The sequence below is a fragment of the Otolemur garnettii genome, unplaced genomic scaffold, assembly GCF_000181295.1.
Source record: "Otolemur garnettii isolate 467f Iridium unplaced genomic scaffold, OtoGar3 scaffold00018, whole genome shotgun sequence".
NCBI lineage: Eukaryota > Metazoa > Chordata > Mammalia > Primates > Galagidae > Otolemur > Otolemur garnettii.
The window spans coordinates 22,733,268-22,745,409 of NW_003852413.1; the positions used below are offsets into that span (position 1 = coordinate 22,733,268).

The 12,142-nt window shown below is 49.9% G+C and overlaps 2 protein-coding genes across 2 annotated transcripts in view; both read left to right on the forward strand.

The window, feature by feature from the left end:
* Nucleotides 1-436: 436 nt before the first annotated feature.
* LOC100960142 (keratin, type I cuticular Ha7-like) lies at nt 437-5,012 on the forward strand. Its single transcript, XM_012802894.1, has 7 exons — nt 437-865; nt 1,788-1,870; nt 2,859-3,015; nt 3,306-3,467; nt 3,542-3,667; nt 4,024-4,244; nt 4,922-5,012. The coding sequence occupies exons 1-7, from the start codon at nt 437-439 to the stop codon at nt 5,010-5,012; spliced, it is 1,269 nt and encodes a 422-aa protein (XP_012658348.1).
* Nucleotides 5,013-7,195: 2,183 nt separating this feature from the next.
* LOC100960451 (keratin, type I microfibrillar 48 kDa, component 8C-1) overlaps nt 7,196-12,142 on the forward strand; it is a 22,707-nt gene continuing 17,760 nt past the window's right edge. Inside the window, 1 exon segment of the mRNA XM_012802895.2 lies at nt 7,196-7,245. Within this exon segment, the coding sequence (XP_012658349.2) occupies nt 7,196-7,245 (50 nt within the window).

Below are 12,142 nucleotides of genomic sequence, written 5' to 3' on the forward strand. Positions count from 1 at the left end.
ACTTTGCTACAGTGGAAACATTTTGAGGTAGGAAAAGAAGATAGGAATGGGAGATAGTTGAGGAAATTTTAAGAATCTCTAATTTGTGATTCTTTCACAGACATAAGCTGAGAGAACGAGAAAGCAATCACAGCCACAGAAAGTGGGCTGCTGGAAGAAGACCTCAGTTTCTCTGTTTTTTAGGACCCTGCAGTGATGGGAAGCATCGTGGACCGATTAAGGGCTCTTTCATGAGCTCATTAACTTTTTATAGGAAACAAAAATCACTGACTAATAGGGCGATTGTACAACGACAGACATAAATATTAATGAGGAAAGTGACGATTTTCTTGCATCAACACCCACTAAGGTCTATATAAGGTCTACAGGAGAAGGAAGGGTTTGGCTTCAAGGAAATCCAACCATGGGCAAAGCAGGACTATAGACCTCTAGTATCATGACTTCAGACCGCTGCAGCTCCCTCCACAGTGGGGGGCTTCCTGAGGCCAAGGCAGCTTCCCTGTGCCTCTTGGCCAATGCAGCGCACGCTAACCGCATCCGTGTGGGGTCCACTCCCCTGGGCCGCCCCAGCCTCTGCCTGCCCCCCAGCTGCCATGCTGCTTGTCCCTTGCCAGGGACCTGTCATGTTCCTGGCAACATTGGGATTTGCGGGGCCTATGGCCAAGGCAGCCTGAACAGCCATGAGAAGGAGACTATGCGTTTCCTGAATGACCGGCTGGCCAACTACCTGGAGAAGGTGCGGCAGCTGGAGCTCAACAACGCAGAGCTGGAGACCAAACTGCGCGAGTGGAGCAGGTGCCACGAGTCCAGCGTGTGCCCAGACTACCAGTCCTACTTCTGTACCATCGAGGAGCTGCAGCAGAAGGTGAGGCTGTACATAGGGTTTCACTGGTTCACAGCCTTGCGCTTTTATTTCCATGCTGTCTAAAGCAGACTGTATGGTCTGCAAAGCCTAAAATATTTACTATCTGACCTTTATAGAGAAAATATTACGGACCCTGGATTAGCAGTGGAAATTATTATTATTTTTTTGAATTGTGGCAAGAGAATCTGTTGAGTGAAGATGAATGGGAATGCATAGAGCATGAGATGTACAATTCGTCTCTGTGGGTTGCTAGTTCATGTTTAGTCAGTTTTAGCGCTTACAATTCCTAAATCGCAGCTACAAAAACAGTACTAATTTTGTGAACTAAACTTAACTTCACAACCTAACTTCCAAGCAGGGAATAGCATGACAGAAGTGTTTTCTTCTGCTGTTGGTGAACCCTTTGATTATCTAGTCAATGCGTCTGAAGAGCCTGCATTTTAGTTTTGGAGACAGGAAGACAAAGAATGTCAAAATAGGGGCCATAGAAACCTGGCTAGATTCACAGAAGGCCTCTGCGGAGGTTGGGCAACCAGAGTAAGGAACTTCTTATTTGGAATGGGTTTTACTTTGTCTAAGACATCCATAGCCCGTCTCCTGTTCTGTGGCCTAGAGTCCAGATCTTCTTGTTTATATTTGGCTAAGCATCACATCTGGCAAAGTAAAATCAAATCTTTCTTATGTGACCAGTCGGTTCTACCTTCCATTGCCCAGTTCCTCCAACTCTGTGCCTTCACCCTCTGCCAAGAATTCTCCTGAACGTCTTCCTGCTCCATGAAAGCATCTAGTCCATGTCTGGGAGTTTGTGTTGTCTAAGGAGATGCTGTAGTGTGAATGTTAGCCAGTGGAATTTCCTTTGACTCAAGGTCACAGATGGCTCTGAGAATAGTAAATCACTCCCTGGGCTTACTTTCTTTCCCAGATCCTGTGCATCAAATCTGAGAACAACCGGCTGGTTGTGCAAATAGACAATGCCAAGCTGGCCGCAGATGACTTCAGGACCAAGTGAGTTGGGGCTGAAAGGGGAGGGGGCAAGAGTCAGGCCAGCTCACCCGGGTCTCTCTTATGTGCCATCAGGATGTAATTGATCAAGACCCGACCTGATAATAGTAACAGCCAGAGAAAACAAAGGCCATTAATCCCAAGATCTTGAGAAAAAAATTTGTTCTCCAGTTGTTTAGCTTTTACAACATGCTCTAGAACGCACCCTCCACCTGGTGTCGTTGTAAGAAATGTATGTGCCAGGGAGGCAGGGATGGCATCTCCTTCACAGGTGGTGATGCTGTGGCTCAGAGTGCAGAAGTGACTGGCTGGAAGCTACATGGCTATTGCGTGTCAGAACTGGAATTTGGCCCTGAATTTCTTACCAAATTTTCCTGCAAAACTTTTCTGCTTCAAAGAGGATATGCCTCTATGTTGTAGCTCGACTAATTTGTGTGTTCAGCTGATTTGAGACGGAGATCATGCTCCACGGCCTGAGATGGGGGCACGTGAAGGCCAAAGGGTTGATATGCAGCCTGGGTGCTGTGCTTTATTATTCTTCTCCAGGGCACTGGGGAAGCCTCACTGTCTAGAGCTCAAGAAAGCATTTCCTTCCTCTCACTCTGGCAATGTGGCTTCTGCTCTGTCAGAGAATCCTGGGTTCCTTTCAGTAGGGACTTTGGGGCAGGAGGACCTGTAGTGGTCACACCATGTTACAATTGCTTGGTTACTTTGCCACCTCCCTTTTGGGCCATCAGTCTGCAAGGGCTGGCGATGGCTGTGTGTCCATCACAGTATCCTCAGTGTCAGCCGTTCTGCCTTGCTTGTCTTAGGTGCTCGGTGTTGACCAAGCAGGGGACGTCCTGTTTGTTTCTGGGCCCTGAGCACACCACACAGGAGAAGCCAACTGAGACTTGGGCTGCAGAGGGCAGGCAGAGGCCTTGTGGCTGAGCTGTGTCCTGGCACCCCTTCCTGCCCCCCTGCTCCACCTCCTGCATCTGCCCTGTTACAGGTTCGAGACAGAGCACTCACTGCACCAGCTGGTGGAGGCTGACGTCTGTGGCCTGCGCAGGGTGCTGGACAACCTCACCCTGGCCAAGTGTGACCTGGAGGCGCAGCTGGAGTCCCTGAAGGAAGAGCTGCTGTGCCTCAAGAAGAGCCACGAGCAGGTGAGGGACACTTGGTATGATGCCATGAGACATTCTGGGGTGAGCTCAGGCTCTTCTAGGGAGAAGAGCAAGGCTTCCTCCTGCGGTAGGTGGAAGCTGCGAAATGCGCACTGGTGTTTGGTGGGGGGCTGCTCTTCATGCAGAGCCTCTGAAACTGCTGGGCTGGCATGGGCACCGTTCATCTTTGGAGGGGCACAGGGAAATGGCTAGGGAGGACAACTGGGGGCCTGGGGCTCTGGGTGCGGGGCAGTAGGGGCTCTGCAAGTGCTTACCTCCCACTGTGTCCACAGGAGGCCCAGACTCTGAGGAGTCAGCTGGGCGACAAGCTCCGGATTGAACTGGATACTGAGCCCACTGTGGATCTGAGCCGGGTGCTGGGTGAGATGAGATGTCAGTATGAGACTATGGTGGAGACCAACCGGCAGGACGTGGAGCAGTGGTTCCAAGCCCAGGTGAGGGTGGGCTACCCAGCAGGGGGGACCTGGCTTCTGTCTGGGCAGGGAGGTGACGTGTACTTATGCCACAGTCTGAGGGCATCAGCCTGCAGGCCATGTCCTGCTCCGAAGAGCTGCAGTGCTGCCAGTCGGAGATCCTGGAGCTGAGGCGCTCGGTGAACACCCTGGAGGTGGAGCGCCAGGCCCAGCATGCGCTGGTGAGTCCCTCTGCACACGTGGATGCTACGCTGGGCTCCATTTCCCACTAGAGGTTCCACCGGAGTCAGTACAGCCCTCACTTAAACACCGACCAGGGACACACAGAACTTTGGAAGAGCTTTCCCATAGTCATGGGTGCCGAGTGAGGGAACATTAACCTGGTGAGTGGGCTTTGCAAAGGGAATCTTGCAGGTCTGTGAGGACAGGCACAGCTTAGTGCTAGTTCTCCCTGCTGGTGGCTGCCAGAGGGAGCAAAGGCTCTCTGGACCCAGCAATGTCTTGGGGTGTCACAGCTTTACTGAAGAGGTTCAAGGCAGGGATTTTAACCCACATCTGCCCTTTCTTGGCACTGCAGAAGGACTGCCTGCAGAACTCCCTGTGTGAAGCCGAGGCCCGCTACGGCACAGAGCTGGCCCAGATGCAGAGCCTCATCAGCAACGTGGAAGAGCAGCTGTCCGAGATCCGGGCCGACCTGGAGCGGCAGAACCAGGAGTACCAGGTGCTGCTGGACATCAAGGCCCGGCTGGAGGACGAGATCAACACGTACCGGAAACTTCTGGAGAGCGAGGACTGCAAGTAGGTGCCTTGTGGTTGTCTGTATCAATACCACTTGCAAAAGTAGAGACCTTTTATTGGGAATGAACTACAGGAGCCCTGGAGGCCAGCCAGCGGGGGCATTGCAGACCTCATCTTTGGGGATAAAGTTGCTACTCAATAGTTCTGGTGAGTTTACAGCTGGCTGGACGCAGAGGTGGTGTGCAGGAGTTTCCAGCTGATGACAATTGTTTTGTGCTGTGTACTCCCAATTGCTGGTCACTTCCTTGGAGAGCTAAAATACTGAGCTTTTAGTGCATATAGGTTTCACTAAGGTCTCTCTGGAAGAAGTGTTTCAGTAACAGCCAGGGGTGTGTATGCCTACTCTTTCATCTTACGTCCACAACTGCACCCCGGGAAAGGGGAACACAGCCCTTTAAGCAATAAAGAACACGATCAGGGATGTGGCTGAGGCCTGGCTAATTCTTGCCCGGCTGGCTTTTCTGCCTTTCTCTCTGCTGGGTTCCTTCCCCAGGGGAGGTGATCCAAGCTCTGGCCCCAGCTCCACTCGTGGAACCTGGGCAGGTGACTGCTTTTCTCAGCTTGGAGGAATATCTAAGGTCTAGAATTCTCATTCAGGCTCAAATCCTAAGTTGTCTATGTGCTTCTTTCACTCACTTCTCACGCCACTGTTTCAATCTCTGTTTTTCTGTCCGCAGGCTTCCCTGCAACCCCTGTGCGACCCCAGCCTTCAACACTCCCTGTCCAGCCCCTGCAGCCCGTTCCCTCCGCTCATTGACTGGAGGCTGACAAGCAGGTCTTGGGAGATGGGAAGCATCTTCAGCTCCCTGGGCCCCAGCTCTGCTGCCCTGTGTGACCCTGCTCCAGCCAGGGAAGAGATGGGGTAGGGGAGAAGGGGCTCTCTGTGGGTAGATATCCCAGTCCTGCCCTCAGGCCCTGCTCTGGAGTTTGTGCTTCCTCCCTTCAGGCTGTCCTGAGTGCTCTGTCTTTCCTGTTGCTACCTGTTCTCTCTGAGATGGGGCAGGCAATGCTATTTTTATTTTGCTAATAAATTTCCCCTCTGCAGTATACAGAGCCCAGGGCCCGCAGGTCTGTTTGTCCATCCCACGCTGAGAGCCTGCTGGGCGCTCCTCGTCCTGGAAGCCACCCTTTCCTGTGGAAGCAAGGGCTGTGCTTCACTCCCTAGAAGGGTTCCAGGGAGATGGCAGAGCCAGTGGAGACTGGGTTAAAAATGAGACTGCAGCAACCTGACACAGAGGAGCAACACCCAGCCCTTGACCTGACCGAGCCTATTTGGAACCAGGTTCACAGAGCTTTTAAAATACGGACGCTAAGTAAAATTTCTCCTTTATCTGGATGAAGCTACCTGGTCCTCATGCAAAGGGAAGAGCTCAAGTCAGTGCTCTGCTGGGTCCCCCAGAAGTCCCTACTTAAGTCAAGCTGTTGTGATGGCCCATGATGAGCGCGGCTCTGTGCCGAGCTCTGCGGACTTGTGACACAGGTCCCCACAACAACTCCACAAAGAAGCAACAATGGGTGTTACTGTTCTCAGCTGGTGGCCGAGTCTAGACTTGAACCACAAGCCTCCTTGAACCAGATCCAAAGCTCATTCTTTGGAAGCTTTGAAAGAGAAAAAATTAAATATGAGGAGGTTTAGGGCAGCGGTTCTCAAAATGTGGTCCTCCAACCAGTGGTGTTGGCATCAGTAGGGAACTTCTGGGGAAAGACAATCCTTGAGTGCCCCTGCTAGCCTTTCTGAATCAGTATTCTGTTTTACCAAGCCTTCCAGGTGATTCTTACATAGGCTGAAGTTTGGGAACAAGTGGGTTAGGTGATACAGTAGGGAGTGAGCCCCTGCCTGACCAGAACCGTCTGGCCTTGCTCTCCTCGTAAGTCCCATGGCTGAGGAATCCCTCATACCTTTGAGACAGTGCCTTTTCCTGGCTCATTGCAAAATGTGAAAAGGTTAAATGATGGCAATTGCTGTATCTATCAGACTATTAGTTCAGAAAGGTTCAAGCAAGCTGACTCCTCACCCACCTCTCAGACAAGCTCCACTAGTGAGTTCTCTGGCAGCTGCCCAGCTTCGAATTTGCAGGCCATAGACACTTGACCCAGAATCTCTAAGTTAAATTAAATAGAGGTTTGGGGACAACAGGTGAGGACCAGCACCTCTCCAGAATTCAGTATCACAGATGACCAGAGAGAAGCAGTGAGCTCCCCATCATTGGAGGCATATAAGCAGAGGCTTCACCACCACCTGGTGGGGATGTTGAGAGGCTCACCCAGGCATCTGATGGGGCTGGTGTGACAGTTGTGATGGCTGAGGAGGGTCTTCTAGCCCCCCAACTCTGTGGTCCCCTGAGTTCTAAGTCTTATTTGTCAGTGAAATCACAAATGTTAAAGGGGAGCCACTAAACCTAAGCTAGGAGCCACTTTTTGTCCCCTGTCTGTTCTGTGACCTCTCTGAATTGCAGTACCTTGGTGAGAAATTTACAAATACAGCTGATTGTGGTTTAATCCAGCCCATTCTGGTATGGGGCTGCGATGCATGAGTGACCACAGTCCCAAGCCCCAAGGGTGAAGAGGGCTTGAGGGGATCTGCTTTGTCTCTACTCTTGAGCCCAAAGAGTAGCCACTGTCCATGTGGACAGGACTAATGTGCTTGGGTGGCATCAGGACCATCACAAGAAGCTCAGGAAGCTCAAAGCTGACAGGGGCTGCCACACCCTCCCTTCTTCTCTGGTGTTTTCTTTTCTTTTTCCTGAGTGGTGGAGGTGTTGGGCCCAGGTGACACACCCCTTAGGCACCTACCCAAGAGTAGGTCTCAATAAAAAAGAGTGATCTTGTTTAGTCTTAATTTAGCACCTGGCCAGTCACCCTTACCTCCTCCCTTTGTACTTAAATATCTTCTTTCATGCAACAAGTTCAAAGCTGTCTAACAAAATAAACCCACTTATTCTTGCACCATGATGGCGTGGGCAAGCATTGTTCTTCCCATTTCAGGAAGAGAGAAGAGAAGGTGAGTCATTCAGTGGTTGAGAGATTCTTTTGGGGACATGAAATGAGTCAGAGGGGCCCCAGGGTGGTTGACCTGTGTTTCTTAAGTTCACATCCAATGCCTGACTGTAATTTGTAATTTGATGAGACATTGGTGTGTGTGTGTGTGTGAGAAGTGGTTTGGGCTCCTGGGAAAAAAATGCTGGGCAGAGGGGATTTTTTTATGTGCTATGCTCTGTGTGTGTGTGTGTGTGTGTGTGTGTGTGTGCATGCAAGCATGCTTGAGAGAGTGAAGAGCTTTCCTGGAAACCAAACAGCCCATCATTACCACCATGCCCACCACCAGAACTGTTATCATCACCATCACGTATCTTTTTCATTGCCATCACTGTCGTCAGTGTACATCTACCGAGCTCTTACTATTAACCAGGTACTGATCTGAATTATAGATATGTTTCTATACACTGAATCCTTACAGCAACCCTGGAAAGTCAGTGCTATTGTTTCTGCATTTCGCAGATGAAGAGCCAAGTCTCAGAGAGGTTAAGTAACCCACTCAAGGTCACTCAGCTGCTGGGTGGTGAAGTCAAGATTCGGATCCTGGCAGTCTGCGTTCAGCAGCTCCGCTCTTCACCACCATGCTTCACAGAGGCCAGGTCTCAGATTTTGCCATCACCAGGATGACAGAATCACAATGACTCAATTGTTTTAATTCCTTTCCTTGAAGGAAATGAGAATGTTGATGGTAGAGGAATGGTTTCTGAGTATTTAGGCCACAAAGTGGGGTGCACGAAACGAAAGTTCTGTAGTACCACACGGTAACTTGAAGCTCGGGCACTCTGCAGTTTCAATGACTAAGAATCACCAGAGAAACTCAATCCACCCCCTGCCATCGCTCAAACCACTGTGCCTACTGAGGAAGAGGAGAAGGGAAAGAGTCAGATTCTCTTACAGATGTTCCCCGTTCACCACTGACAAGAGCACCTTCGTATGTGTTGTCCAGGTTGAGCTCTCCAACCTTGAGAGGGGCAGAAGGGGCATCAACAGTCCCATGTGCTCTGGGAGGGACTCAGGCGTGGGGAGCTGCAGTGACCCCCTCCACGGCCTCTCAGCACAGAGGGGCAGCTCCAGCCTCTCAAGGCCTGTCATCCTGCTTCTTGTCTGTGGCACTTTCCCCATATCCAACTGCCAGGCGCCTTGCAGGAGGTACATGTGGATAAAATGTCACATTCAGTCCACTCTCAAGCACTGCATGGATTGTGGAGGGAAAGGCTTGCTAGGGTCTGGGCTGCCCCTAAGGATGACCTTTCCAGGGCTGTCTCCCAACCTGCAGAGGCCTCCCCGGCCAACCTCAACATTCCAGGCTGAGCTTCTGGCCTTTTGCTGTTTCCTGGCCCCCCTCAGAGGAGGGTCCCTCTTGATGCTGGTAATTGTACCTAAGCCTCCATTGCCTCCCTTTCCCCTCACTCCCCTTGGTTGTTGGACCTCCTATATAACCTGCCTCGGGGTTCACATTAGCCTCCGAAGCCCCCCGGCCCCAGGAGGTCTCTCTGCTTGCGAGGGTGGCGTAGCTGCGTCTGCCCACTGGCAGGTGCACGTGGTGCCTCGTTTCCCTCCCCTAGTCTCTTTCCCTTTTCCACGTCCTCTCTCGCATTGGCTTGAGTTACCATTTCTCTGCCCCAAACCACATCCCTGGAAGGGCTGCTCACATGGCAGGTGCCAAAAGCCTCTTTCACTTGCTCTGAAACTCATCTCGACACCCATGGATCCCATGTTGACGTCACAGAACTGAAGCAATGGGCCACCCCCACCGCCTATCTTGCGGTCTCCAAAGCAACAAGGACAAAATATCAAAATACCTAATCTTGAGTGGCACCTGTGTCCCATATACCGAGGGTGGTGGGTTTGAACCTGGCCCCGGCCAAACTGCAACAAAAAATAGCCAGGTGTTGTGGTGGGCACCTGTGGTCCCACTTACTCGGGAGGCTCTAGGCAAGAGCCTAGAGGGTGCTGCGAGCTGTGACGCTACGGCACACTACTGAGGGGGACAAAGTGAGACTCTGTCTCTTAAACAAGCAAACAAACAAACAAACAAAAAACACCCCTAATCTCTAGAAACCTAATCTCTAAGAAAAGATTCTTAAAGGGACAGGATTCTAAATGAGATCAGTTCTTTGAATCCTGTCTATGAGTCACCTAGAGAGTGGGGCACAAATAAATCTCCTGCAGGACACAGGTTAATCATCTGAAATGGCTTCAGCCCTCCCCCTTGTGGCTGGGAATCGTGGACTGGATTGAAATAGCTGGACTGCGGTTTGGGGCAGGATTTTGGGTATGAGAAGAAGCGGGGAAAGGGCAGAGGAGAAGGAACTTTTGTGGGGTACAGGTCCTAATTTTATTACATTATGCTAGCTGTGGCCCTGTCTGCTCAGCAGCTCTGGCAGCTGCTGGAAGGCAGGGACATGCCACACTGCCCTCTGCACCATGTCCTTTGCCCTGGTACTGTGTCAAGCACATAGCGGATATCTGATTGCTGCCTCAATGTCTTGTGTATTATTTTCTAATCACATTGTATTACATACAATCCTATTTCCAAATGTCCATCTCACACTTAAATACACATTATTTCATCTCCCCACTTTCTGGCTATTTCTCTTATATTTTGAGAACCCATCATGTCCTGAATCTTCATAAAAAGACAATCCTTTGCCAGCAGTATGATTCTTCTGGCTCAGGTTATTCCTATGCCTACCATGGAGAAACCAGCTAATCAGTGAATTTTGAACTAAATTGAACTAAACAAAGGACATGGATGTGAAAATCTAATGACAGTTTCTCTTTGAATGAATATTCTTTGCAAATATTCCAATTATTAGGAAATCAAAAGAGTACATGAAGTCTACCCCCAACCTACCTAAGGTCATAGGGAACTTACAATCCTGGGGTCCCATTTACTCCACTAACTCAAGAATGAAATTCACTCCAGTTCACTCCAGCCTGTTAAAATTTTGAAAACCTTGCAAGAAAGAGGCTAAATTTACGAGAGATAGTGGCATTGTGTTTACTTACCAGCCAGTCTGTCTGCAGCCTCCATCCTGAATTCTTGCACCATTTTACCTTCTGCAGGGCAGCCAGCAGGGGAACAGGAATCTCTAGGAGTAACTGGCAGATAACAGAGGTCACCTGTTCTCTCTTGCACCTTCCACGTGGCTGCCGATTGGCCATGACCTGCAGCCAGTGTAGGTCTGACGATCCCTGCTCCTCCTTTCCTTTTTCTAACCCATAGTCCATACTCATTCAGGAATGGGTAGCATTGCTCCTTTCTGACTCTACACTGCCCGGGTGTAGACAGCAGCATAGTTCTTAGTCACAAACAAATCTCAGGATCATTGGTGCAATGCTGGCGTTCTGCACAGCTTGGAGCAATGTTACTTCCTTCAGAGGCCTCAGGAGCTATGGACCCACACCTGTAGATCTTTTCTGAGTCATCTCCGTTTAAATCTTGCAGGATACTCAGCAGGGTGGCCGACATTTCTGTCCAGCAGTTTAGTTCGTCTTGGGTACTTCTCAGCTTTGCCCTGTCCAGGTTAGCCCTTTTGCAGATGGGCTACCTTTGTCTGATTTGTGTGGCCCTGCGCGGTTCTGAGAGTTTCCTCCAGCTTTCCTCCTTGCCTCTTCTTCTTATTCTTACCTCTCCTTGTCTTCATCTCTTTCCATTCCTCTGATCTCTCTGCCATGTATGGAAATTCCGTTTTTGATTTTTTTGTCAGTCTAATCCTTGGGTCTTCTCATACTTTAAACATAAACATTCTCCTCTGACTTAAGCCTTCACACGGCTAGATCAGCCAATTCGTAGATAAGACCAAAGAGCTTGGAGAATGCTGTTGGCATTTAGTTTGTGCTCAGGGTAAAACTTCCCTGGGTGGGGAAGAAGAAAGGGCTGAGTAGAAATAGCTCCTTGCCGGAAAGCCAGTGCTTCAGAGCAGGCTGATAAGAATTAGGAAGCAGGAGGCCTGTGCATTTATCAGTCGGATGCACGAGCCCTTCCATTCATCTCCAGCCTGGATGAAATGAGACAGAAGCTGATGGTGACTGCCACTGCCTACCCAGCGTCCTTCCTCTGGGCAGTCTCAGTGGTACCTGCCTCCCGACCCACTTATTTCTCCCCATTTAATTGTCTCGGAGGAAAACAAAGAAATTTTGATTTTATTATAAGTCTAGGGCTTCTTTGTAGTGCTGTGGTGCTTTTCATCAGAATGGCATTATAATAAGCGGTGATGACGGTCCTGGAGAGGGTAGATGAGGGACCTTTTATCTAAGGCTCCAGCAGAATGCCAGAAGAATGCGACCATGAAAGCTCAGTGGAGGGAAGGGCTCCAAAAAGTTGTCAATAAAACTGCAGCTCTGGCTGGCAGCCAAAGCCATGGTGGAGGTTAGGGCGCTGCCTCCTGGGATGCAGGTGGTACCTGGCGGTGTCTATAATTATGCAACTTTTGTGGATCAGAACTTTGGCCTCCTCTTCTGCAGATCTGGTGCTTTCTTCACCTCCTGGATCAACCCCAAAGGACTCCAGTCTGCCTTGCAAAACCCCATGCTTATGCTGTGCTCAGCGTTTTTTTTTCTGGATGCCCCAGTCCTTGGATTCAATTATGCAACTCCAGAGGCCTCCTTGGGTGCCTTTATAGCTTTGGTTCTTAGAGCAGACAGCATACAAACCAGAAGGGATGGGAGGCCCAGGAAACAATATATTTGCTTATCTCCCTGCTGTATCCATTTTACTTAGAGAATTGGGCAAAATGTTAGAAAGTTAAACTAGGAATTTAAAGGTGATTTTTAATGTCAAAGGCAACATAGATATATTATGGATTATAAGGTCATGAAGTTTTAAGATCAACTTCAAGTGACTTCTTGCCTGCAGA

What these genes read in the sequence shown, in the direction of transcription:
- LOC100960142 (XM_012802894.1), top strand. Translation starts at nt 437, where the DNA reads ATGACTTCAGACCGCTGCAGCTCCCTCCACAGTGGGGGGCTTCCTGAG. An exon ending in TCGAGGAGCTGCAGCAGAAG is followed by an intron (nt 866 to 1,787) that starts GTGAGGCTGTAC and finishes TTTCTTTCCCAG; the next exon opens with ATCCTGTGCATCAAATCTGA. An exon ending in GCCAGGCCCAGCATGCGCTG is followed by an intron (nt 3,668 to 4,023) that starts GTGAGTCCCTCT and finishes TTGGCACTGCAG; the next exon opens with AAGGACTGCCTGCAGAACTC.